The sequence below is a fragment of the Sciurus vulgaris genome (assembly GCF_902686455.1).
Source record: "Sciurus vulgaris genome assembly, chromosome: 12".
In the NCBI taxonomy this organism is placed as follows: domain Eukaryota; kingdom Metazoa; phylum Chordata; class Mammalia; order Rodentia; family Sciuridae; genus Sciurus; species Sciurus vulgaris.
This window is the reverse complement of record NC_136473.1, coordinates 34,863,632-34,887,011: the sequence shown is the minus strand read 5'-3', so window position 1 is coordinate 34,887,011 and position 23,380 is coordinate 34,863,632. Positions and strand designations below refer to the sequence as shown.

The 23,380-nt window shown below is 39.0% G+C and overlaps 1 protein-coding gene across 6 annotated transcripts in view; it reads left to right on the top strand.

Annotated features, from left to right (window-relative positions):
• LOC306642434 (protein phosphatase EYA1-like) overlaps positions 1 to 6,872 on the top strand; it is a 65,098-nt gene extending 58,226 nt beyond the window's left edge. For 5 of the 6 annotated variants that reach the window (XR_013758504.1, XR_013758505.1, XR_013758506.1 and 2 more), the window contains one exon: positions 6,601 to 6,872. Coding sequence is in view for 1 of the 6 variants with exons in the window: in XM_079108214.1 (XP_078964340.1) it covers positions 6,601 to 6,641 (41 nt within the window). In the remaining 5 variants the exon portion in view is untranslated. Of the gene's footprint in view, positions 1 to 1,965; positions 2,067 to 6,600 lie in introns of all 6 variants that reach the window. The other variant, XR_013758503.1, reaches the window with a different exon arrangement.
• The last annotated feature ends 16,508 nt before the right edge of the window (positions 6,873 to 23,380 follow it).

Sequence of the window (23,380 nt, the reverse complement as noted above, 5' to 3'; positions counted from 1 at the left end):
TGAGTTGGGGTACTTTGTTCAAGTTTTGACTTGGATCAATCCTTGTCCAGATGTGTTTGGAGTTGTCTGGGAAACACATCTTTAGAGTGGCATGGAAGCTAGAAATTATCTGGAAATTGCTAGCTTCATAATCTTTGTTCTGATTTTCTGCACTGCCTTTTACCCTCAGAAGTAAAGTAAGATTCAAGATACATGTAAAGTTGGTATTAATATTTGATTTGACCACAAGTGTTCATTTTAAAGAATGACATTTTGAAAAAAATATTACAGTTTTAAATAGTACATTGAACGATAGATTTCAAGTAGAAACAGCACTCTTTATTTTGAATTGCAGCAGCTACTAGCCCCATGAGTTAACAAACACTTGCTAAGCATCTAGTTTAGGGGCCTTCGGGTGATGAAGGACTGAAAGGCCTTGTCTTGAACGAGGCTTAATTTTAAGTGAGTTGAGTGTGTAGACAAGAAGACTGGGAATGAGCACATGGTGGGGAAACTTTAAACTTGAAAGATAGGTAGAATTCAGAGAATCAACGGAGGGCCTTTAGTCAAAGAAAAACTAATAGGCAACAGTTCAAGAAGATGGAAATCTCAGTGTTTAGTTTCTAGCCTTATTTTCCTCCTCCTTTTCCTCCTTTACTGGCCTTTTCCTCCAGGAGCTTGCTTCTCATCCTGCTCACTGTCAAAAGCAGAGTCTAGGGTAGCTAGTCTGAGGTTAAAGTGTGAGTTCTTAGTTTGTGCGTGGGTTTCACAGGTGGCCATTAGAAGTCATGTGGTTTGTGATGGCTGGTGGTTGCAGTTGTTAGATAATCATCTCTTAACTTTTTTCACGGGTAATAAAGTCACTTCAGGTCATGAAGAAGGTTGTTGGCCACCTTATCGCCTTTATGGAAAAAGAAAGAGAAGAAAACAAAGAGTAGAAGAAGAGGCAAGTCATTTTTTTTAGGCCTCTGGGCCCATTCAGCAGTGGTCCTGGGACCTAAGCAGGCAGGCTGGCTTGCTCTTTTTATCACTGAAGATGAAGTAGAGAAATGATCTAACATCTGTCTCTTTCTTTACCAAGCTTCAGGATAACTTAGGGTTTTCTTTTGAATGTAGCTTTATGAAATTTTTAATATAGAAGTAATATTTCAATCAAGACAAAATCCTTCATTAACTGACATTACAAAGTTCCTACTTTGTGCCAATTTCTGTGCTAACCCTGCAGATATGAAGACCTGCTGTTTTTCAGGTAGTGGGCTAATGTTTGCTTATGGATAATTCTTTCTGAATAAATAAATATTTTCTCTCTACTACTGGTGTCCTTGGCACCACTACTGAATTCAGTTCAATTTTTGCTGATTGCAGCACCAGAGTAAATCATTAAGGCTTTTAAATTTGCTTAGCTCCCAGTGAAGCTCAGGCAGCTTCAACCCTTGTGAATTTTAATTCTTATATTGATCCAGCTTAGACAGAAATAGTGTTCATAAAAATGCCCCCTGCCTTGCTTACCTTTCCTTGCTTTTCCCCTGGAGGGTAGGAGATGTGCTGGCAGTGTACATAATGATCATGTTAAAGAAGTAGAAAGATACTCTGAACACCCTCTGTGCTGGGCCAATGTTATTTTTATATTCTGAGGAAACATTGTAGCTAACACTTCCTCTTTTCTTCCCCCTCATTTAACTGTTGACAGTAGACATTTGTCAGCTCTTGGGGGTGAAAGATGTGATCTTCAGCTATGGTACTATTCTGTTTGAACTTTGCTCCTTGAGAGGTTGCAGTGCAGCATCTTGGTTGAAGTTTTTGTGCTGACCCACCAGATGGACTCTATTGAACTGCTGGGCCTTAGAGTACTCTGCTTGCCAAGTGTGATTTGAGTCTTGGACTCATCTTTGAGGGGGTTGTATTAATCCCTTTCTGTTTTGGAACCTACCTGGCTGTCAACTAGGGTGTCTGCTCTGAGTAACTACAGCCATGGCTTACTTTCAGAACCCTTATCAAGGCACCATTGTGCTAGCCACCATTAAGTGTGACCTGCATGACATAGGCAAGAACACAGTTGGAATGGTCCTTGACTGCAATAATTTCAGGTAAGCTTAGACCTCACCTCTTCATCCCTTTGCTGTTCAAGAATGGAAGTGTTTCAACAGGGTAATTATTGATGGAGGATCAATAATGTTAGAAGTTATTTTTAATTTATTTTTTGTCTTCTGTGTTTTCAAATTGTCTACAGGGAACACAACTTTTATGAAAAAATTGAAATGTTAGCAATTATCTATTATGTGTTCAATAAGGACAAAAAGAATGATAAAAAAAAAAGCTATTCAGGCAGGTGGAGGCAGCCAAAGGCTTCTTGTAAATGGGCATTATAATATAGGCTCTGAGAGCCAGAACATGGGTTTCCCCATGGCCAGTGGCAATCAGATTTTCCCTTTTTCCTCTCATTGAGCTATCATATTTCAGAGTGGAGATTGTATGAGACCTAACTAAATAGAGTCTTATAGGAAGGCTTTGTACTTGTTTCTCTTGGCTTTGCTTAGAGCAGTACCCTGTGTGCCTCTTGGTGATAATGAAGTTCTGAAATTTTGTATGCATGTAAGACTGCCTTCTGATATAGATCATTGTAGTGAAAAATATATATTCATAGCAAGTTATTTATCTGAACTCCACTGAGTGAGTGGTCTATCATTTTCCCATTTATCTGCAAGAAAACCTTCAGCATATATCACATTTCCACGTGTGCACATAGGTATTTTGGGAGTGACTTTGTTCTGTGTGTCTCAAATTTATGTCACCCACTGAGGTATTTTTTTTACCCTCAACATTATTTTTTATGTTCACCTATGTGGCCATTTATAACTATAATTCATTCATTTTATTAGACCATACCCACCATTATCCAATATCCTACTGAAGAATATTCTAACTGCCCCGAATAACCTTCCATCTATTTATTTATTTATTTATTTATTTATTTATTTATTTATTTATTTATTTATTTTTGCTATTGCAAATAATATTGCTATGGACAGTATTTGTATGTCTGTTGACACATACTTTCTCTAGGGAATCTCTCCAAGGGTAGAGTTGCTGGCTGAGAAGGTGTAAGAATGCACAACTTGGCATTATGATGCCAAAGTGCTTTAAAATAGCCCTGAAATTCTCCAACCTTTCAGTTTATTCTGATCTGCATCCATGTTGATGCTAGTTACTATCAATTTCCTAACTCTGACAAATGGAGTAAAAAATTAAATGGTATCTTATGGCAAATTAAGAATTATAGACTGTGGTTTAGAGGACTTCTCATTTAATACCACAGGGAAAGGACTCAGTTCTTCTAGGAGACAAACTTACAGCAAACCAAGTGCCCTGTCTTAAATTTAGAAGTCAGAACTGAGGTGGTTGTTACAAATGGGTTATTATTATTTTTTTAATCTTTTTAGCACTAATAATGCCTTTTCATATACATTCCAAAAATCTGAGAGAACAAATGACCTTAGTGACAGGATAATAAATTCTTTTGCAAGTTAGGCGGTTTCCAATTATTCTGTTCTCAAAAAAAATTGAACAAAGACCTGATTGAGTTGTCACTGAGAAAAATTATTAAATAGGAATTTTCATGATACACAGTAGCAAGTTTTGGTTTACTGAATGGAATGAGCTTTCTAATATCAAAAACAATATACAGGAACAAAGAATGTGACAGATCTTGCAATTCATCTCAAAGGCAAAGAGTGCTGGACAAAAGAACATCATTCAACAGCATGATCTAGAGCAGGGCAAATGAACTGGAAATACAGTTTAGAGAAAAATGGCCTATGTAAAATTCCCAGTTATCAATGTTTGCATGTGTTTTTTCATTAGATTCTGATGGTAGATAATTCATCTGTTATCATTAGATGCACTAGAAACTGAAGAGAAAGAATCACTTCAAGACATATATATATGAAATGTACCATAAAAATCACACTTTTTGAGACTGTTCTCATGTTTATAGAACATGTCTGGAACTAAGAACATGCAAGGTTATGACACAGATTCCATGAACTCTCTCTGGAAGCACTGAGCACAGAGTGTGCAACCCACTGCACTAGGCCCTTGATAGCATGGATGTATTTTCAGCAGGTGCAACATTTCTACTTGGGTTCCATGTTTATATGTGGGAGCCTGAAGCCTGTGGATACAACAGATATGATAGAGGGTGACTTTTATTTATCATCTCCAAGATATCATTTACCACATTCTCAGGCCTGCTACTGAGAATGTGTGGTTCCACCAATTATACAAAACAGAAGACACAGAGACAAACCTACACATCTGCAGACAAGGCACCAATACATACACTAGAGCAAAGACAGAATTTTTAACAAATAGTACTGGAAAAACCTGTTATCCATATGTAGAAGAATGAAACTAGACTCGTATCTCTCACAGTGCACAAAAATCAACTCAAAATGGACCAAAGTTCAAGAATTAGACCAGAAAATGTGCAAGTCCTAGAAAAAAACATAGGGTCAACACTCCAGCTTTAAGGCACAATGACTTTCTCAATAGTTCCCTTAAATCTCAGGAAATAATCCCAAGTTAATAAATGGAATGGCATAATATTAAAAAGTGTCTGAACAGCAAATGAAAAAATTCTAAAGGTGAAGTGAAAACATACAAAATGGGAGAAAATCTGCTAGCTACTGTCTGACAGATTAATATCTAGAATATATAAAGAGCTCAAGAAAATTTAACACCAAAAATTAAATAACCCAACTAATAAATGGGCAAATGAATCAGACATTTCTCCAAAGAAGAAATAAAAATGACCAATAAAACATGTGAAAAAATGTTCAACATCATTAGCAATTAGAGTAATGCAAATCAACTACACTGAGGAAGGAGAATGGGAGGGGCAAGGAATCTGGGAAAGAAAAGGGGATTCATGATCTGAAACTGAATTCCATGCATGTGCAATTTTGTTGGGATAAACCCAAGTACTGTTTACAACTATAAAGTTCAGCCATAAAGAAAAATGAAATTATGTCATTTGCAGGAAAATATTTAGAACTAGAGACCATCATTTCAAGTGAACTAAGTCAAACTCAGAAGGTCAAGGGTCATGTGTTTTCTCTCATATGCAGAAGCTCAAGAGGAAAAAGGAAAACATAGGGTGGAGAAGAACTAATGAAAATCAAAAAGGAAAGAGACCAAGGGATGGGAGGTGGGGAGGGAGGGGTGAAGTTCTGGGGAGTGATATTGACCAAATGATATTGCTATATTGTGTGCAAGTATGAATATGTAAAGACAAATTCCATCATTATGTATAACTGTAAAGTACCAATAAAAAATGTGGGAAAAAATAATGTGGTCTGCAAATAATGGCTTGAATATCTAAATTAGAATCAATGAGAAAATAATAGCATTACAAAACAGCTACCTTTCATCACATACCTGCTCATTTAGTATCTAACAATTCCCTATGAAGGAGTTAACTTCAAGGACTGTTAATAGTGAGAACACTGAGTTTTACAAGGCTCAAGATTGCCACACGTCCAAGTCAGAGTCCTGCAGGCAGAGCCGCTCTGACAGCTTATGTCCGCTCAGCTTTCTCATCTTCAAGTGGGGATAACAAAACTTGACTTTATAATTATTCCTCAAGCATGTTTTCTTTATAAAAGTAAATAAAATTTTAAAGAATTTTGACAACACAAAGTCACATAAAGTCATAAATATGAATATGTGTTCACACACACAAGCACTTGGAATAAGATTATTTTTATAAAACACTCCCAAACACAGACTGAGTTGTGATTCTCCACTTGGCAAACTGAGAGCTTACTGTCGCACCACAGACATGAACTAGCCCGATAGCCCATGTGATTCAGCTCATTTGAATTTTTGAATCTGCACTGGATGCCCAAGTACAAGCAAGCGCCTGAGTCTCCATGAATCTGCACAGGCCACAAAGACTGAACCCTGGAGAGTGGATACAACCTGACAGTCAACTTACTTCTTGGGGAGCTTCATTTTATTCACCTTTTCCTCACTGTGTTCATCAGATACACCCACATGATATCCCAGCACCAACAAAATTCTCCAAAACCAAAACAGAGATGAGCTGCATGTGCCTTCTTGAGACATCCAAGCCTAATGGCTGTGAAGGGGATAGTGATCAAACCTCAAAGCACAGTAAAAGTTGGTTGTTTTAAAGCCTAATGAATTTTTTTTTTTTTTACTTTCAAGTTTTTATTTTTCAATAAGGGGTAAAATACTGAAAATTGAATTGGTGCACAATGGAATGACAGGAAAGTCTCTCCCCAGAACCTTCTGTCTAGTGCCTTTCCCTTCCCCAGGGGCACCAACTGCTGCCAGTTTTTGTACATCCACTGGGTGTCTGTGCACACTAAAGAAAAGTATGCATGTGTGTGTGCACGTGTGCCATTAATGGTTTTTCTGCCTTCCACACAAATGGGTGTATACAGAGGTATTTCTCTATAATTTTCTCTTTTGACTTTATAATACAGCTTTCAGTTCACTATTGTTTCACATAAACCTGCTTCTTAACCTCCCTCAAGTATTCCATAAGTTGGAAATGTCAAAATGTTTTTAACGTATTTTCTTTTCACTGTCTTCTAGGTAATCTTCAGTCTTCAGCTCTTATAAGCAATGCTCAATGAACGACCTCTGACACTGAATACATGTACCACATTCCACCTGTCTACCTGTGTATCTACCTACCTACCTATCAAGAAATCCAAGTATGTGGAGGTCTGTTATCCATCTGGACATACATATGCATGGATGGATCCATGGAGAGATTGATAGAGCAATAGATATCCAAATATGTTTTCTAAATAAAGGTTGTTTCATTTAAAAGGGAACTGTATGGATAAAGAAACTGTGGTATATATACACAATGGAATATTTTTCAGCCATAAAGAATAATAAAATAATGACATTTTGCAGATAAATGGATGGAATTGGAGAATATCATGCTAAGTGAAATAAACCAATCCCAAAAAACCAAAGGCCGAATGTTTTCCCCAATAAGTGGATCATGATACATAATGGAGGTGGGGGGATTGGGGGTAAGTGAAGAGTGGAGGAACTTTAGATTATATAGAGGAAAATGAGAGGGGGTAGGGGAGGAGGTATGAAAGATGGTGGAATGAGACAGACATCATTACCCTATGTATATGTATGATTACATGAATGGTGTGAATCTACATTGTGTACAACCATAGAAATGAAAAGTTGCACTCCATTTGTGTACAGTGAATCAAAATGTAGTCTGTAAAAACTTTTAAAACAATTAAATAAAAAATAAAAGACTGTAAACAGAAAAGAAGTGGGGATTAAAAGTGAATTAGAAGGAGCTGGGGCTGGGTCTCAGTGGTAGAGCCCTTGGCATAGCATGCATGAGGCATGAGGCCTCAGCACCACATAAAAATAAAATAAAGGTATTGCATCCACCTACAACTAAAAATATATATTTAGAAAAAGGGGTGTTAGAAGCCATGAGTGAAGGAAAAGAGAATCTGATTCCTAGACACCTGGTTTGTTCTGGGGCACCTGAATGCAGAAGAGAAGGAAACTCAATGAAGCTGAGATGGAAAAGGATAAAAGAAATCAAAAGTTGGGAAATATTTGTAATTTGCAAGCAAGTAGTCATCTGGGGAAATGTGTGGGGGGACATCCTATTAGGACTCACAATGCAACTGTGCTTTTGAGTCCCTGCTGTGGATGCCTGCCTTGGACACCAGGTGCTAATGATGCCTCAGTGCGGGTTCATCAGTGTAACAAAGGCACCTCTGTGGATGATGGGGCCCTGCATGGCATGGGGGAATCCCTACTTTCCTCTCCACTTCTGCTGGGAATGTAAAGCTGCACTAAAAAAATTAAAGTCATAAAAATAATCATAGCGTCTGCCTCCATGAAGGTGAGAGTTTCACAGGAAAGGCAAATATCAAATCACCTTGACAAGAAGATTTGAGTTGTAGTGAGAGCTATAAAAATTCCTTAAAATGCTCTAAGAATGGACAGGAAGTGGTGGGAAAATCCCTGCCAAGGAAGTGACATTTGCTTATAAGCAGGGAAGAGGCTGTTTGAGTATTAAACAGCAAACATTCTAGGGAAAGGAAAGAGAACAGACAAGGCAGCAAAAAGTGAACTCACTGGAAGGAAGAGGTCATAGGGACTGAAACACATGGAACAAGGCAAGAGAGGGTAAGGCACACAGACAGAAGGCCCTGCAGCTCCTCTGAGGATATGGGATTCAAGAGTAACAAGAAGCTGCTAAATGACTTTAGGCGTCCCATATGTGGATGCACATGTGTTCATGTGTGTAAAGGTGGGATTCCATGTGCAAAGTGTAGAGAGAGGGTGGCAGGACAAGTTGGGAGACTGTTAGTAGTCTGGGTAACAGTGATGGTGTGCATGGGGGTGGTGGTGGAGGAAAGGCTGGAGCTGCACTTGGAGGCACTAATGATGGGCTGGACACAGGGTTAAGACAAAAGGAGGTTTCCAGGATGACTCCCGGTTCCTGACTGCACCCAGACAAGTCATCAGGAGCACAGTTGCCAAAGAGGCTTCAGGTGGTACTACTTTATGCTGCACTGAGGAACATGTCACCTGAGGGCTAGGATGCACACCTCCTCCCCTCAAAGTAGGTGTCTAGGTTAAGGATCACCACTGGGTGATCACTTTGAGCACCTGTGTGGTAATTAAATCATGGTGTGATAAGAACACCTGCAGAGAGTTTGCTGGAGAAGAATAAAGGATGCAGGATGGAACATAAAGATTCACAACATTCAGGACTGGGAAGACTGCTACAAGCAAGAAACCAAAAAGAAAAAGTTACAGAAGAGGGAGCTGAGGGAGGACTACCTGTCCTTTAGACAAAAATGGTGCCTTGGCCTTACCTACTGTCTCTCTCCCTCTGCATGGCTCTTCTCCAATATCCTGTGTCCCTCATTTCTCCCTCTCCTGCCCCCATATATGTGCCAATGTCCAACAAATGATGCTGAAGAAAAAAAATACTTAGCCAGGAGAAAAATCAGTACCACCTGTATAGCAGAGCAAGCACTCTCTGAGGTTTCTGTTTGCTTGCTTTACAGTATATCATAGAGGGATTAACAACTTTGTTCATTGAATCCTGAGAAGTGACATCTATCTGTTAACTTCCCAAGAAACATTCAACAAAAACATGTTGTTTGTTGTTTAAACACTATTATAAGATTAATTTCCAAACCATGACTTATTTATTCATAGATTAAAACCTGGAATTTGTACAATATTATATCAACTGAACATGAAAACAGACACTAAAACTTGACCCACACCATCCACTCAGGGACATCTGGCTGCACACTCTAGTGATCTGTGCTATTCCCAAAGAAGTGTCAGAACTCCTTAGTGCTATACCAGATGCAGGTGACCTTTCAGTTCTGAAGTTAGTCATCTGACAAGATTTACATGGGAGAAAGCCATAGACAAAGCATCACTTTTTTTTTAACCTCAAATCATGCCTCCATCCAAAGCAAGGGACATGATGGAATAATTTCCTGCTTACTTAATAGTTGTCACTTCTCAGGAGTCAATGAACAAAGTTGTTTATTCCTTCATGATATACTGTAAAGCCAGCAATCAGAAGCCAGATAGTGCTTGCTCTGCTGGACAGGTGGTGCTGAAGTCTTCATCAGAATGCTGTCACTGAGCCCCCACATCATGCCAGAAAATAGATACATTATCACTGAACAAGGAGAACAAAGACTAAGATCTATGAACTTGAGTAACTTCAGAAAAATTGCCTTGGTGGAGCAAGTCCTTGACCCCAGGCCCCCACTGGGCCAGAGACTGTTCTCTCATCTTCTCTGCACCCTACTTCATCTGTATACTGGAAATGGACACAGTGCAAATATGGGAGAAGGAGGGGGTTTATCCCTCTAATTTGATTTTTGAAGAAACAGGTAAAATGAGGTCATCACTAAACCATATAAATAAACATGTAACTATAAGAAACATCAGCAAAGAAATGTTAAGGATTAGCTCATGAAAAGGAGCGCTACCATGCACCCCATAGGGAGTGACACCAGAGTTCAAGCATCTAATGATTAATCAAACCATCCTCCAGTAGCTGTCAGGAATGAGAGGGGATTATTCACAGCAGGCAGGGCTCAGCATACTACATGCAAGTATGGTTTCTACACTCCAGGGTTTAGTCTTTGCAATAGATGCCCTAGCTGTCAATCACTAAAATGACAGGGATGTAGTTCAGAGTTAACCAAATTACGTTGTAAAAGATGGGGAAATCATGAGCATCTATGAATTACTAAGCTAAATGTACGAACCTTGTACTATGACCCAAGGAAAGACAGGACATGCTAAATACAAAAGCCCAGTGTTGAGACACAATGCATTCCTCATACAGGAAAATCCTGTCGTATGTCATCTTTAATATATAATGTGATTTTTGCATATTCCTCCTCCTTTTAAGTGTAGAAAGTGGGTACACCTGTAATCCCGGCTACCCAGAGGCTGAGGCAAGAGGATAACTGAGAGAGTGGCATTGTAAGGTTCAACCACTGTATTCAACACTTTGGGGCAGGGGACACAACACTGAACATGTTCTTGATCCTGTGTGGGTACTATTCAAGGATCTAGCTGATAAGGAGGGTACCCATCCCAGACCCAGTCCCCCCATCCAGGAAGTGGGTCAGTTGGAAATCTTGCAGCCAGTCCTAGCTCTCTGCCTCCTTCCTCACAACATCAAGCACAGTCCACGAGCTCCACGCCTTTTAGGGTAGTGCCACTTGGCCCAGCTGTTCTCAACACCACTCTGACCAAAGACGAAGTCATGTGGCCTGAAGATCTGTCCAAAGAGGCACGAGCAGACCGAGTCCATGGTGACGAGCTCCAGGTCCACAAGCACAGGGCGGGGTATGTAATTGCCATCAGTGACCTTGAAGTACAGCTGGATGCACTCCAACTGCAGATTGCTGTCACTGTGGTACATGCTGGTAGGATTGATGCCATCCTTGTCTCTGATCACCTCCCAGAATTTGACACCTATCTTGTTGCCACACTCCCCAGCCTGCAGGTGCATGATTTCCCCCATGGCAGTGGCTGCACAGGAAATAAGTTGAACTAAAGTGTGAAAGAGCAGACTCACAGTGTGTCTTGAATAAGACTTTATGTGTTGATAAAATTTGCTTATTCACACGTTCTCCTTTTCTTATTGTTTTTTTGGTGGAGTTCTCTTTTTTGTCTCTCTCTCTCTCTCTTTTTTTTTTTTTTTTTTTTGGAACAGGGGATCGAACCCAAGCAAGGCTTGATGAATTCCAGGCAAGGGTTTTACCACTAAGATACATCACAGCCCATTCATTCATATGTTGATTAACTGGTATGAATGAATCTATGAATCTACTATAAATATTCAAAAAACCCTGACCAATAGCATTAGTACGTTTCCACGCACTAATTAGCATAAATTTGGAATGTCATTGGTTCTTCTTTCGAACCCTAATTAGCATAAGTTTGGAACCAATAGCAGTGATCCAAGGGCTATATAAATCCTTAGCCTAGCTTTTTGACGGAGTAAAAGTGTTACGTTTTGGCGTCTGGTGTTGTGGTGCGGCACTGGCGTTCTGCTTCCTGGTTTGCTGCGGAGTTAGTTTTTCCAGTTAGGGGAAAAAAGAAATGGATGATGAGCTGCTGAGGTCTGCTGCCACGCTTGAAGGCATTAGGAGCTGCGGGAAGGCACAGCTATAAAGGCCTGCAGCTTCCTAGGACCCCCCTACCCCAACGGGCTGCTGAAGCAGTGAACCTAGTTGCTTCGCAGAACTCCAAAACAAAAGTATTGTTATCTAACGATAATTTGAAGCTTTTTGAATGTCTCAGTTGTAATTCCTGTTACGTAATACCGTAGTTCTTAATATTTTTTGCCCAAATCAATAGGTCTGACAGTGTTTTCTGACACTCTACACCTAATAATCTGTCAGTATTGAAGAGTTTGCATTCTAATTCTCTTTAGTGTCCAGTGCCCTCTGTGATTTCCACTCAGGGACTCTCATGCTGGAAGCTGATATGGAATCTTGTGACAGCTCATACGTAGGGTCTGGAAACCAAGGGCCTAGATACCAAGAACTAAGCAGCCATTGAGTGTGTTACCAGGGTCCCTGAGCTTGTTTCCTGTCTGGTCGTGCGTTCCTGACATGTCTCCTGTGCCAGGCATGAAGAACTGTCCTCACGAGGTGAAGGTGACAGCACATGAGATCAGGCTGAGAGTAGAGAGGGTGGAGTCAAAATTGGGAAAGATGTTTTACTGTAAAAATTATGCTGTAATTTTATTTTTAGTATCATTGGCAGATTAGGTAGTACTTTTTTTTCATGAGTAGAGACAGTAACTATTATTTCTTTTAAAAATTAAGTTTTATATTCTACATCTAATAAACATTATAGAAACATTCAAAAGAAGATACTGTGATGTGGAGAGGGAGAAATTTAATTTACAGTCCACCATTCAGATACACTTCTGTGTGTGCGCACTGCAACTTACAGCATATTTGTATTATGTTAATACCAAGTAGGGTCAACTACATACTGTGTGGGGTCTAATTTTTTTTTTCAATAAAACGATGTGCTACTACATTTCTTTTTAGTAGAATTATTATCATAATTGAACATTTCATTACTAAGATATCTGATGATCAGCTGACCCCCCTCCTAATGTTTGAGTATTTAGCATCTTTTTTCCTGGTAAAATGAATATTTTTATCTTTAAATATTTCTGCATATTGCTGACTACTCCCTTTTTAAAACTTGAACTGTTGGGTCAAACAGTGTGAAGATGCTAAGGGTCCTTGGTCCTGGGAGCTCCCAGAGGGAGCTGCATAACTCTCTTTTGAGAGCCAACCATGTATGTGGCATGCTTTGTGCCAGGAGCAAGGTCCAGGACATGCCTGCCCTGATAATACCCAAGCACTATTAACTGTGTTTCTGTGCTGCATGGTGTTACTGATTACATGTCAATTGCTGGGCATCTCTGTGTTCCATGCCACAATACACATTTTATATGCATCATCTCAGATCCTCACAGGAATTCCTCTGAATGGTAGATAATGCAGTTGAGGAAATGCACATAAAAATGTCAAGTGAATATTAGTATCAGCAAGTTGTGGGGAGCCACCTCAGGATTTATTAAAATTCTCATTTTGTGTTGAAGGACTAAATCCAGTAAGTATAGAGTCTATTTACCTCTTTCATTAATAAATTTTGAAGACCTGTCTGCTTGCATCAGGAGCTAACTGAAATGACTTACTCTCTTATGCTCTTTGAAATCCAATTTTTTCTCAAAAATATTAATTTATTAAAATAATGATGATTAAGACTTGCATAGGAAACACTGATTTGATGGAACACCAAAACACTTAAATGTCACTTTTGCTTATTTAAAACTTCAAGCTGCTTGAGAGTTAAGTGCATGCGGTGGTTTGTGAAATGTGTAAGGGGCTGAATTTTCTTTCTGAAGAAAGTGGTCTTTATTAGATTTGATGAACTTGATTTTGGTCCCAACTGTGGTATAGCCAACACTGTATCCTTTATAGGTATAGAGATAATAGGGGATGTTCTCTTTCAAATGAGAAGGGCCTGGCAAACATAGAAAATTCAATGTCTCTATGGTTCAGTGGATAACTGTAGAGATAGTCTTTGCATATTGCCTAGTTAAAGAATGAACATTCTTTTATCATTTGCTTTATTAGAATCATTCAACAATAGAACGAGTTAGTAGCTGGTTTCCTTTCCCTTCTTTTTCCTTTATCCTCCCTCCCTCCCTCCTTTCTTTACTTTTTAAAATTTTTTTTGGCAGGGGTTGACTCTGAATTCTCATGCAGGTGAAGCAAGTGTTTTAACCACAGAACTACATCCCAACCCCATATTTCCTTATTGAAACAAGCATAAAACATCTCTGTTATGTAATAAGAAAGGGGAAGGTTGTTTCCCAGGTGGTGGGATATTCTTTTCCATGTCACAGGGTTGGCATTGACTTTTGCAGCCTGCCCCCTAGTGTTGGGGAGAAAGTGGGTTACATTTTTTTTTTTTTTTTTTTTTTTTTTTTTTTTTTTTTTTTTTTTTTAAAGACATCCTAGTCTTTCAACAAACGGTTAGGGATCTTTTAAAAGATTGGAAATTAAGGAACATCTCCCTCCACAGCAGATAGTGTGAGGGGTTTATGAAGGTGAATATGGAGAGGTGGAGCTATCAGGCAAAGGGGATTTTGTGCTTGCTTTATCCTGGGACTGTTGCATTTGTGTGGTATGTTCTGTCTTTCAGAATGTGTCCACATGGAAGTTCCGGGCAGGTGGATGTATTGGAGCATACAGAATGGGCAGTTGCTTCATTTGAAGAGATTCTAAATGACATGGCACTTCAAACCTCTCTCCAAACATCTCCCCTGATCTGTCCAGAATCTTATTTTTGTTGACATTGTCCCTCTCTTCTGATATTTTGGTACAGTTTTGGTAGCACACTGGAAAGAAATAGCTTTGTTCTTTTTGGAGGATATCAGTGTATGTTTAAGTTGTTGGGTACCTGCAGTGCAGACAGAGACAAGCTCTGCTTTGAGATGTAGGGGCATTTTCTTATTAATGGTTCAGGAGTGGCAACATTTTCCAGCACCTAAATGGTGTTTCTTCATGTCATTGTAATAAGCACTCTGTACAGCATAGTGGTAAGTGAGAAGGTGTTTGTTACTGAGCAATGCATAGCAGAACACCTGTGCTAGTCAACTTTGCATCTCTGTGACCAAAATACCTGAAAAGAATGATTTGAGGGGGGAGGGGTTCATGTAGCTGACAGTTTCAGAGATTTAATCCATGGTCAACTGACTGCAAAGCTCTTAGCGGGAGGAGAGGCAAAACCTGATGGTGAAGAGGACAGGTGTGGTGGAGGAGCAGTGCTCCATTCATGGCAGCCAGAAAGGAGAAGAAGAAAGGGACAGGGAGACAAGCTCTGATCACCAAGGGCATGCCCCCGGTGACCCACTTCCTCAAGCCCTGCCTCACCTGCCTACAGTTTTTACTCAGTACACTAGGTTCTTTTATAAGATCAAAACATTGGCTGATGAGGACCTTCACTCTGTCCTCATGCAGTAGAAAGCAGGTCAGAGGAGCCTGAGCTTTGGGTGAAGCCTTAGTACCATTTGTAAGGGAGAAACTCATGGCCTCTGCACTTCTGAGAACTTAACCTTTTAATCCTTCAGGATGGCAGTGCCTGAACTTCAGAGTGGTGCATTCCAACCACAATCCTGTGGTAAGGTCTGAAGTCAACTTTTCAACCAATGAGAAAGACCTGTGATATCCCAGATTTACTCTTGGAGGTATTTTAGCTGGAGGTATGATTGGTCAATTAAAATGGAATCTGGGCATCCAAGATCGTGGACTACAGGGTGACTGCATCTCCCGTTGCTCCAGAACCCAGAATTCAAGAAGGGGAGGTATTGAGAGACTCGGACCAACATAGAGCCATGGGGTGAGTGTCTCCCACTGGGTGAAGCTTGGCCCAGGTGGCAGGCCCGGACAGGGGCAGCTTCTTGGAGCAGGGCAGGGCAGCTAGAGTCTTCCCCAAGCAGCCGTGCTTTCTCCGGCAGCAGACTCGATCCACAGCCAGCTTCTAGGAGGAGGCCCGCCCAGTGAGAGTTTGTCTGCACAGAGCCAACCCCAAGCCCCAAACCCAGCGGCAGGCCCTGTCCTGTAGGCAGCTTCTTGGAGCAGGGCAGGGCAGCCAGAGACTTCCCCAAGCAGCTCTGCTCCCTCCGGCAGCAGGCTCAACCCACAGCCAACTTCTTGGAGCAGGACGCCCAGTGAGAGCTTTTCCGCACAGAGCCAACCCCAAGCCCTGAACCCAGCCACAGGCCCTGGCCCACAGGTGGCTTCTGGGACCAAGGCAGGACAGAGAGAGGCTTTCCCCTAGCAGCCTGGCTCGCCCAGGCGGGGGCAGGCCCTGTCTATAGTCAGCTTCTAGGAGCAGGACCGCAAAGTGAGAGGATTTCCACACAAAACCAGCCCCGAAACCTGGACCCAGTAGCGAGCTAGGGGCAGCTTTCTTCGGAAGCACTGCATGACCAAGTTCCTCCAAGACTTCAGGCTACTGAAGACTGGGAGGTGATATACTGAAAATCTACAGGGACACTATAAGCTAAGGAGGAAAGTCCCACTGATATCTGACCAAAATGAGAAAAAAAGGGAAGAAAATGTCCCAAACAAACCTAGATAGTATATCAATAAAACCCAATGACAGCACAGCAGAAGAAATGTCAGAAAGGGAGTTCAGAATGTACATAATTAAAACAATCGGGGAAGCAAATGAAGAGATGAAAGAGCAACTGCAGGTATTGAAGGAAGAGATGAAAGAGCAAATGCAGACATTAAATGATCGCACCAATCAAGAGTTAAAAGAGCAAATACAGGAAGCAAAAGATCATTTCAATAAAGAGTTAGAGATATTGAAAAAAAAAAACAGAAATCCTTGAAATGAAGGAAACAATAAACCAAGTTAAAAACTTCACAGAAAGCATAACCAATAGGATAGAACACCTGGAAGACAGAATCTCAGACATTGAAGAAAAAATATTTAAACTTGAAAACAAAGTTAACCAAACAGAGAAGATGGTAAAAAATCATGAACAGAATCTACAAGAATTATGGGATATCATGAAAAAGACCAAATTTAAGAATTATTTGGATTGAGGAAGGCTTAGAGAAACAAACCAAAGGAATGAACAATCTATCCAATGAAATAATGTCAGAAAACTTCCCAAATCTGAAGAATGAAATGGAAAACCAAGTACAAGAGGCTTATAGGACTCCAAATATACAAAATTACAACAGACCCACACCAACGCACATTATTATGAAAATGCCTAACATACAAAATAAAGACAGAATTTTAAAGACTGCAAGAGAAAAGAATCAAATTACATTCAGGGGCAAACCAATAAGAATATCAGCAGATTTTTCAATCCAGACCCTAAAAGCTACAAAGGCCTGGAACAACATTTACCAAGCCCTGAAAGAAAATGGATGCCAACCAAGAATCTTATACCCAGCAAAACTTACGTTCAGATTTGACGATGAAATAAAATCCGTCCATGATAAACAAAAGTTAAAAGAATTTATAAAAAGAAAGCTGGCATTACAGAACATTCTTAGCAAAATATCCCATGAGGAAGAGATGAAAAACAATGATGCAAATCAATGGGAGGAACTAGTCTAAAGGAATAGCCAAATAAAGGAGAAACCATATCATGTCAAAATACAAAAATGAGTCAAATGACTGGGAATACAAATCATCACAATAATAACCCTGAATGTTAATGGCCTGAACTCATCAATCAAAAGACATAGACTGACAGATTGGATTAAAAAGAAAAATCCAACAATATGCTGCCTGCAAGAGACTCATTTAATAGAAAGAGATACCCACGGACTAAAGGTGAAAGGATGGGAAAAAACATACCATGCACATGCACACAGCAAAAAAACTGGAATATCCATCCTCATTCCAGATAATGTGGACTTCAAGCGAAAACTAGTCAAAAGGGATAAAGAAGGACATTACATACTACTTAAGGGAAGCATAAATCAGCAAGACATAACAATCATAAATATCTATGCCCCAAACATTGGCTCATCCATGTATGTCAAACAATTCCAGAAATCAAATAGACCACAACACAATAATACTAGGCGATTTTAACACACCTCTCTCACCACTGGATAGATCCTCCAAACACAAATCGAATAAAGAAAACATAGATCTCAATAACACAATCAACAATTTAGACTTAACCGACTTATATAGAATATACCATCCAACAAAGAATGAATACACTTTCTTCTCAGCAGCACATGGATCCTTCTCTAAAATAGACCATGTTTTATGCCACAAAGCTACTGTTAGCAAATACAAGAAGATAGAGATACTACCTTGTATTCTATCAGATCATAATGGATTGAAATTAGAAATAAATGACAATAAAAAACAGAAACTTCTCCAATACTTGGAGATTAAATAATATGCTGTTATATGATGAATGGATAACAGAAGACATCAGGAGGGAAATAAAAAAATTCTTAGAAGTGAACGAGAACAAAAACACATCATATCAAAATATCTGGGACACTATGAAAGCAGTACTTAGAGGAAAATTTATTTCATGGGGAGCATTCAACAAAGGAAGTAAAAATCAACAAATAAATGACTTAAAACTACAGCTCAAAGCCATAGAAAAAGAAGAGCAGACCAACACCAAAAGTAGTAGAAGTCAGGAAATAGTTAAAATCAGAAATGAAATTGAAACAAAAGAAACAATTGAAAAAATTAACAAAATAAATAGTTGGTTCTTTGAAAAAATAAACAAAATTGATAAACCCTTAGCAACACTAACAAAGAGAAAGAGGGAGAAAACTCAAATTACTAAAATCCAGAATGAACAAGGAAATACCACAACAAACAGGATTGAAATACAAAACATAATTAGAAGCTATTTTGAAAATCTATATTCCAACAAAACAGAAAACCTCGAAGACATCAACAAGTTTCTAGAGACATATGAATTACCTAAACTGAACGAGGAGGACATACACAACATAAATAAATCAATTTCAAGCAATGAAATAGAAGAGGTCATCAAAAGCTTACCAACAAAGAAAAGTCGGGGACCAGATGGATTCTCAGCCGAGTTCTACAAAACCTTTAAAGAAGAGCTCATTCCAATACTTCTCGAAGTATTCCATAAAATAGAAGAGGAGGGAACCCTCCCAAACTCATTCTATGAAGCCAATATCACCCTGATACCTAAACCAGACAGAGACACATCAAGGAAAGAAAATTTCAGATCAATATCCTTAATGAACATCGATGCAAAAATTCTCAACAAAATTTTAGCAAATCACATACAAAAATATATTAAAAATATAGTGCACCACGATCAAGTGGGTTTTATCCCAGGGATGCAAGGTTGGTTCAACATCTGGAAATCAATAAATGTCATTCACCATATCAACAGACTTAAAGTTAAGAATCACATGATTATTTCAATAGATGCAGAAAAAGCATTTGATAAAATATAGCACCCCTTCATGCTCAAAACACTAGAGAAAACTGGGGTAGTGGGAACATTCCTTAAAATTGTAAAGGCCATCTACGCTAAGCCCATGGCCAATATCATTCTAAATGGTGAAAAACCGAAAGCATTCCCTCTACAAACTGGAACAAGGCAGGGATGCCCTCTTTCACCACTTCTATTCAATATCGTTCTTGAAACTCTAGCCAGAGCAATTAAACAAACCAAAGAAATTAAAGGGATACGAATTGGAAAAGAGGAACTCAAACTATCCCTGTTCACTGATGACATGATTATATATTTAGAGGAACCCAGAAATTCCACCAGAAAACTTTTAGAACTCATAAGTGAATTCAGTAAAGTAGCAGGTAACAAGATCAATGCTCATACATCCAATGCATTTTTATACATAAGTGATGAATCTTCAGAAAGAGAAATTAGGAAAACTTCCCCATTCGCAATAGCATCGAAAAAAATAAAATACTTGGGAATCAATCTCACAAAAGAGGTGAAAGACCACTACAATGAGAACTACAGAACACTAAAGAAAGAAATTAAAGAAAATCTTAGAAGACGGAAAGATCTCCCATGTTCTTGCATAGGCAGAAATAATATTGTCAAAATGACCATACTACCAAAAGTGCTATACAGATTCAATGCAATTCCAATTAAAATCCCAATGACATACCTTACAGAAATAGAGCAAGCAATTGTGAAATTCATCTGGAAGAATAAGAAACCCAGAATAGCGAAAGCAATCCTTAGTAGAAAGAGCGAAGCAGGGGGTATCGCAATACCAGATCTTCAACTCTACTACAAAGCAATAATAACAAAAACGGCATGGCATTGGTACCAAAGTAGACAGGTAGATCAATGGTACCGAATAGAGGACAGGGACACAAACAAGTAAATACAATTTTCTCATATTACACAAAGGGGCCAAAAATATGCAATGGAGAAAAGAAAGCCTCTTCAACAAATGGTGCTGGGAAAACTGGAAATCCATATGTAACAGAATGAAACTAAACCCCTATCTCTCACCCTGCACAAAACTCAACTCAAAATGGATTAAGGACCTTGGAATCAGACCAGAGACCCTGCATCTTATAGAAGAAAAAGTAGGTCCAAATCTTCACCTTATTGGCTTAGGATCAGACTTCCTTAACAGGACTCCCATAGCACAAGAGATAAAAGCAAGAATCAACATCTGGGATAGATTCAAACTAAAAAGCTTTCTCTCAGCAAAGGAAACTATCAGCAATGTGAAGAGAGAGCCTACAGAGTGGGAGAAAATCTTTGGCACTCATACCTCACATAGAGCGCTAATTTCCAGAATCTATAAAGAACTCAAAAAACTCTACACCAAGAATACAAATAATCCAGCCAACAAATGAGCTAAGGAAATGAACATACACTTCACAGAAGATGTACAAGCAATCATCAGATATATGAAAAAATGTTCAACATCTCTAGTAATAAGAGAAAAGCAAATCAAAACTACTCTAAGATTCCATCTCACCCCAATTAGAATGGCGATTATGAAGAACACAAGCAACAACAGGTGTTGGCGAGGATGTGGGGAAAAAGGTACACTCATACATTGCTGGTAGGGTTGCAAATTAGTGCAGCCACTCTGGAAAGCAGGATGGAGATTCCTCAGAAAGCTTGGAATAGAACCACCATTTGACCCATCTATCCTACTCCTTGGCCTATACCCAAAGGACTTAAAATCAGCATACTACAGAGATACAGCCACATCAATTTTCATAGCTGCTCAATTCACCATAGCCAGATTGTGGAACCAACCTAGATGTCCTTCAGTTGATGAATGGATAAAGAAACTGTGGCATATATATATATATATATAATGGAATATTACTCAGCCATAAGGAATGATAAAATTATGGCATTTGCAGGCAAATGGTTGACATTGGAGAATACCATGCTAAATGAGATAAGCCAATCTCAAAAAAATAAAGGGCAAATGATCTTGCTGATAAGCGGATGAGGACATATAATGGGGGCATGGGAGGGGTTAGAATTAGGGTTAGGGTGAGGTTTAGGGTTAGGGTTATGGAGGATGATATGAATGGAGGAAGGAAGGACTGTATAGAGGGAAAAGAGGGGTGGGAGTGGCCGGGGGGAAGGGAAAAAGAAATAACAGAATGAATCAAACCCAAATCATTACCCTATGTAAATTTATGATTACACAAATGGTATGCCTTTACTCCATGTACAAACAGAGAAACAACATGTATCCCATTTTTTTACCATTAAAAAAAAAAAACAATTAGTAATCAAACAGTATTACCCTAGGTAAATGTGTGATTACACAAACGTTATGCTTCTATTTCATGTACAAACAGAGAAACAAGATGTATCCCATTTGTTTTCAATAAAAATAAATTTTTAAAAAAGAATATCAATTAGTGTGATCGTTTCAAGATTTGGAGAAGGTTTTGTACTTGCATGAAATTTCCCAGATAATAACAGAGCCAACCCAGTTCAGTGTTTTGCTATGTTGCCATTCATATGTTTTTCCTTCCTAAAGAAATTTTCTAGCATTCATTCCTGCACACATATTTCCCTATTTAGGGCATGGTACTGAGCTACAAGTAGAGGATTTGAGGTTGATCCAGACTAACGTTGTCCCTACTCTCATAGAGCTTGCAGACTAGCAGAAAAGGCAATTAAAATTTCAATTTCCAATGAAAAGAGAAAAAAGAAGCTTAAGGAAGACTTCTCAGAGGAAATTCTAAGTATACATCAAAAAGGAGAAGAATTAGCCGCATAAAGGATTGAGGGAAGAGATGCAATAAAAGGGGGAAGGAATATGTTACAAACTATGTCACTGAAGACATGAGTAAGATTGTGTGATTATTATACATTCCTCATAGCTCTTCAAATCTATCCCAGGTCTTCCTTCCTTCAAGCTCCCTATCTTTGCTCCTTTGTGAGAATAACCTTCCACTCTATTTAAATACACACACACACACACTCACACACACACACACATTTCAGTTGTTGGTGGACCCAATACCTTTATTTTTAATGTGATGCTGAGGCTCAAACCCAGGGCCTCACATATGCTAGGCAAGCATACTACCACTGAGTCACAACCCCAGCCCTTTATGTAAATCTTGATCTATAAATGTTTATTATATTACTAGGATTCCTGTGGGTTTGTACCGGAGACAAGGACCTTTCTCTAATCAGGAATGACTTGATTATTGATTGTGTCAATTACCTGAAAAAGCTCTCTCAGACCAGGCCCTGGAACTTGGAAAGGTATTTAAGAATTTTTTTTGTGCGTGTTGATCCCAAAAGATGAACAATGCATAGAAATAAGGCAAGGCTAATACAACTGTATTAGTCAGCTTTCTATCACTGTGACAAAATACCTCAACAGGTCAACTTATAAAGGTTTATTTTGGTTCCTGGTTTTGACGTTTTAGTTCATGGTCTCATTGCTATTGTACCTGTGTGAAGTCAGTATGCAATCACAGGGAGTGCACGATTGAGGAGGGTGTTTGCTTCCTTGTAGCTGGGAAGCAAAGAGAAGGGCAAGGAAGACTAACCTCACACTTTACCCTTTTAGGGCAAGCCCCTAGGGACAGAGCTCCATCTCTTAAGTTCCACCACCTTTTAGTGCTAAGCTGACAACCAAGCTTTTATCATATGAACCTTTGGGGATCATTTTACATTTAGACCACAGATGTAGTTAGAGTAATACTTCTAAAAATTTGTTTTTTAAATTAAAAAAAAAAATAGTAAGAAATATATTTAACATTGTAACACAGAAAACACATATTACTGAAACATTAGTTCCCCCATCTTTGGATTTTGGGGAAAATTACTCTTGTTACATGTGAAACAATCTGATATTTTATATTTTGGGTTCTGAATAGCAGTTTTTAGACTGATAACCCATTAATGGCTCACAAAATCAACTTCATGGGTCATAATAAGCACCCTAAAAATGAAATAGAATCATTCAGTGGAGACAGGATGGTAAATAGTGGATAAAAGTCAGTCTTCTGTAGCTAAAATTTTCATAACTTTTCTTGTACTTTCTAAGTTACTCTGTTTCTTGAATCATATGTGTTTTACTATATGAGACTCAAGACAGATCAGAGATTATGGTTGTGTGTTCTGCAGTATGGGTTCAAATCTTGAATGCTACTCAGTAGCTATGTGACATAGGACATCTGACTCAGTCTCCTATACTTTGCTTGCCTCATGTGTAAGATGGGATAAGAATAGTACCTCACCTAGTGCAAGAATAAGAATTAA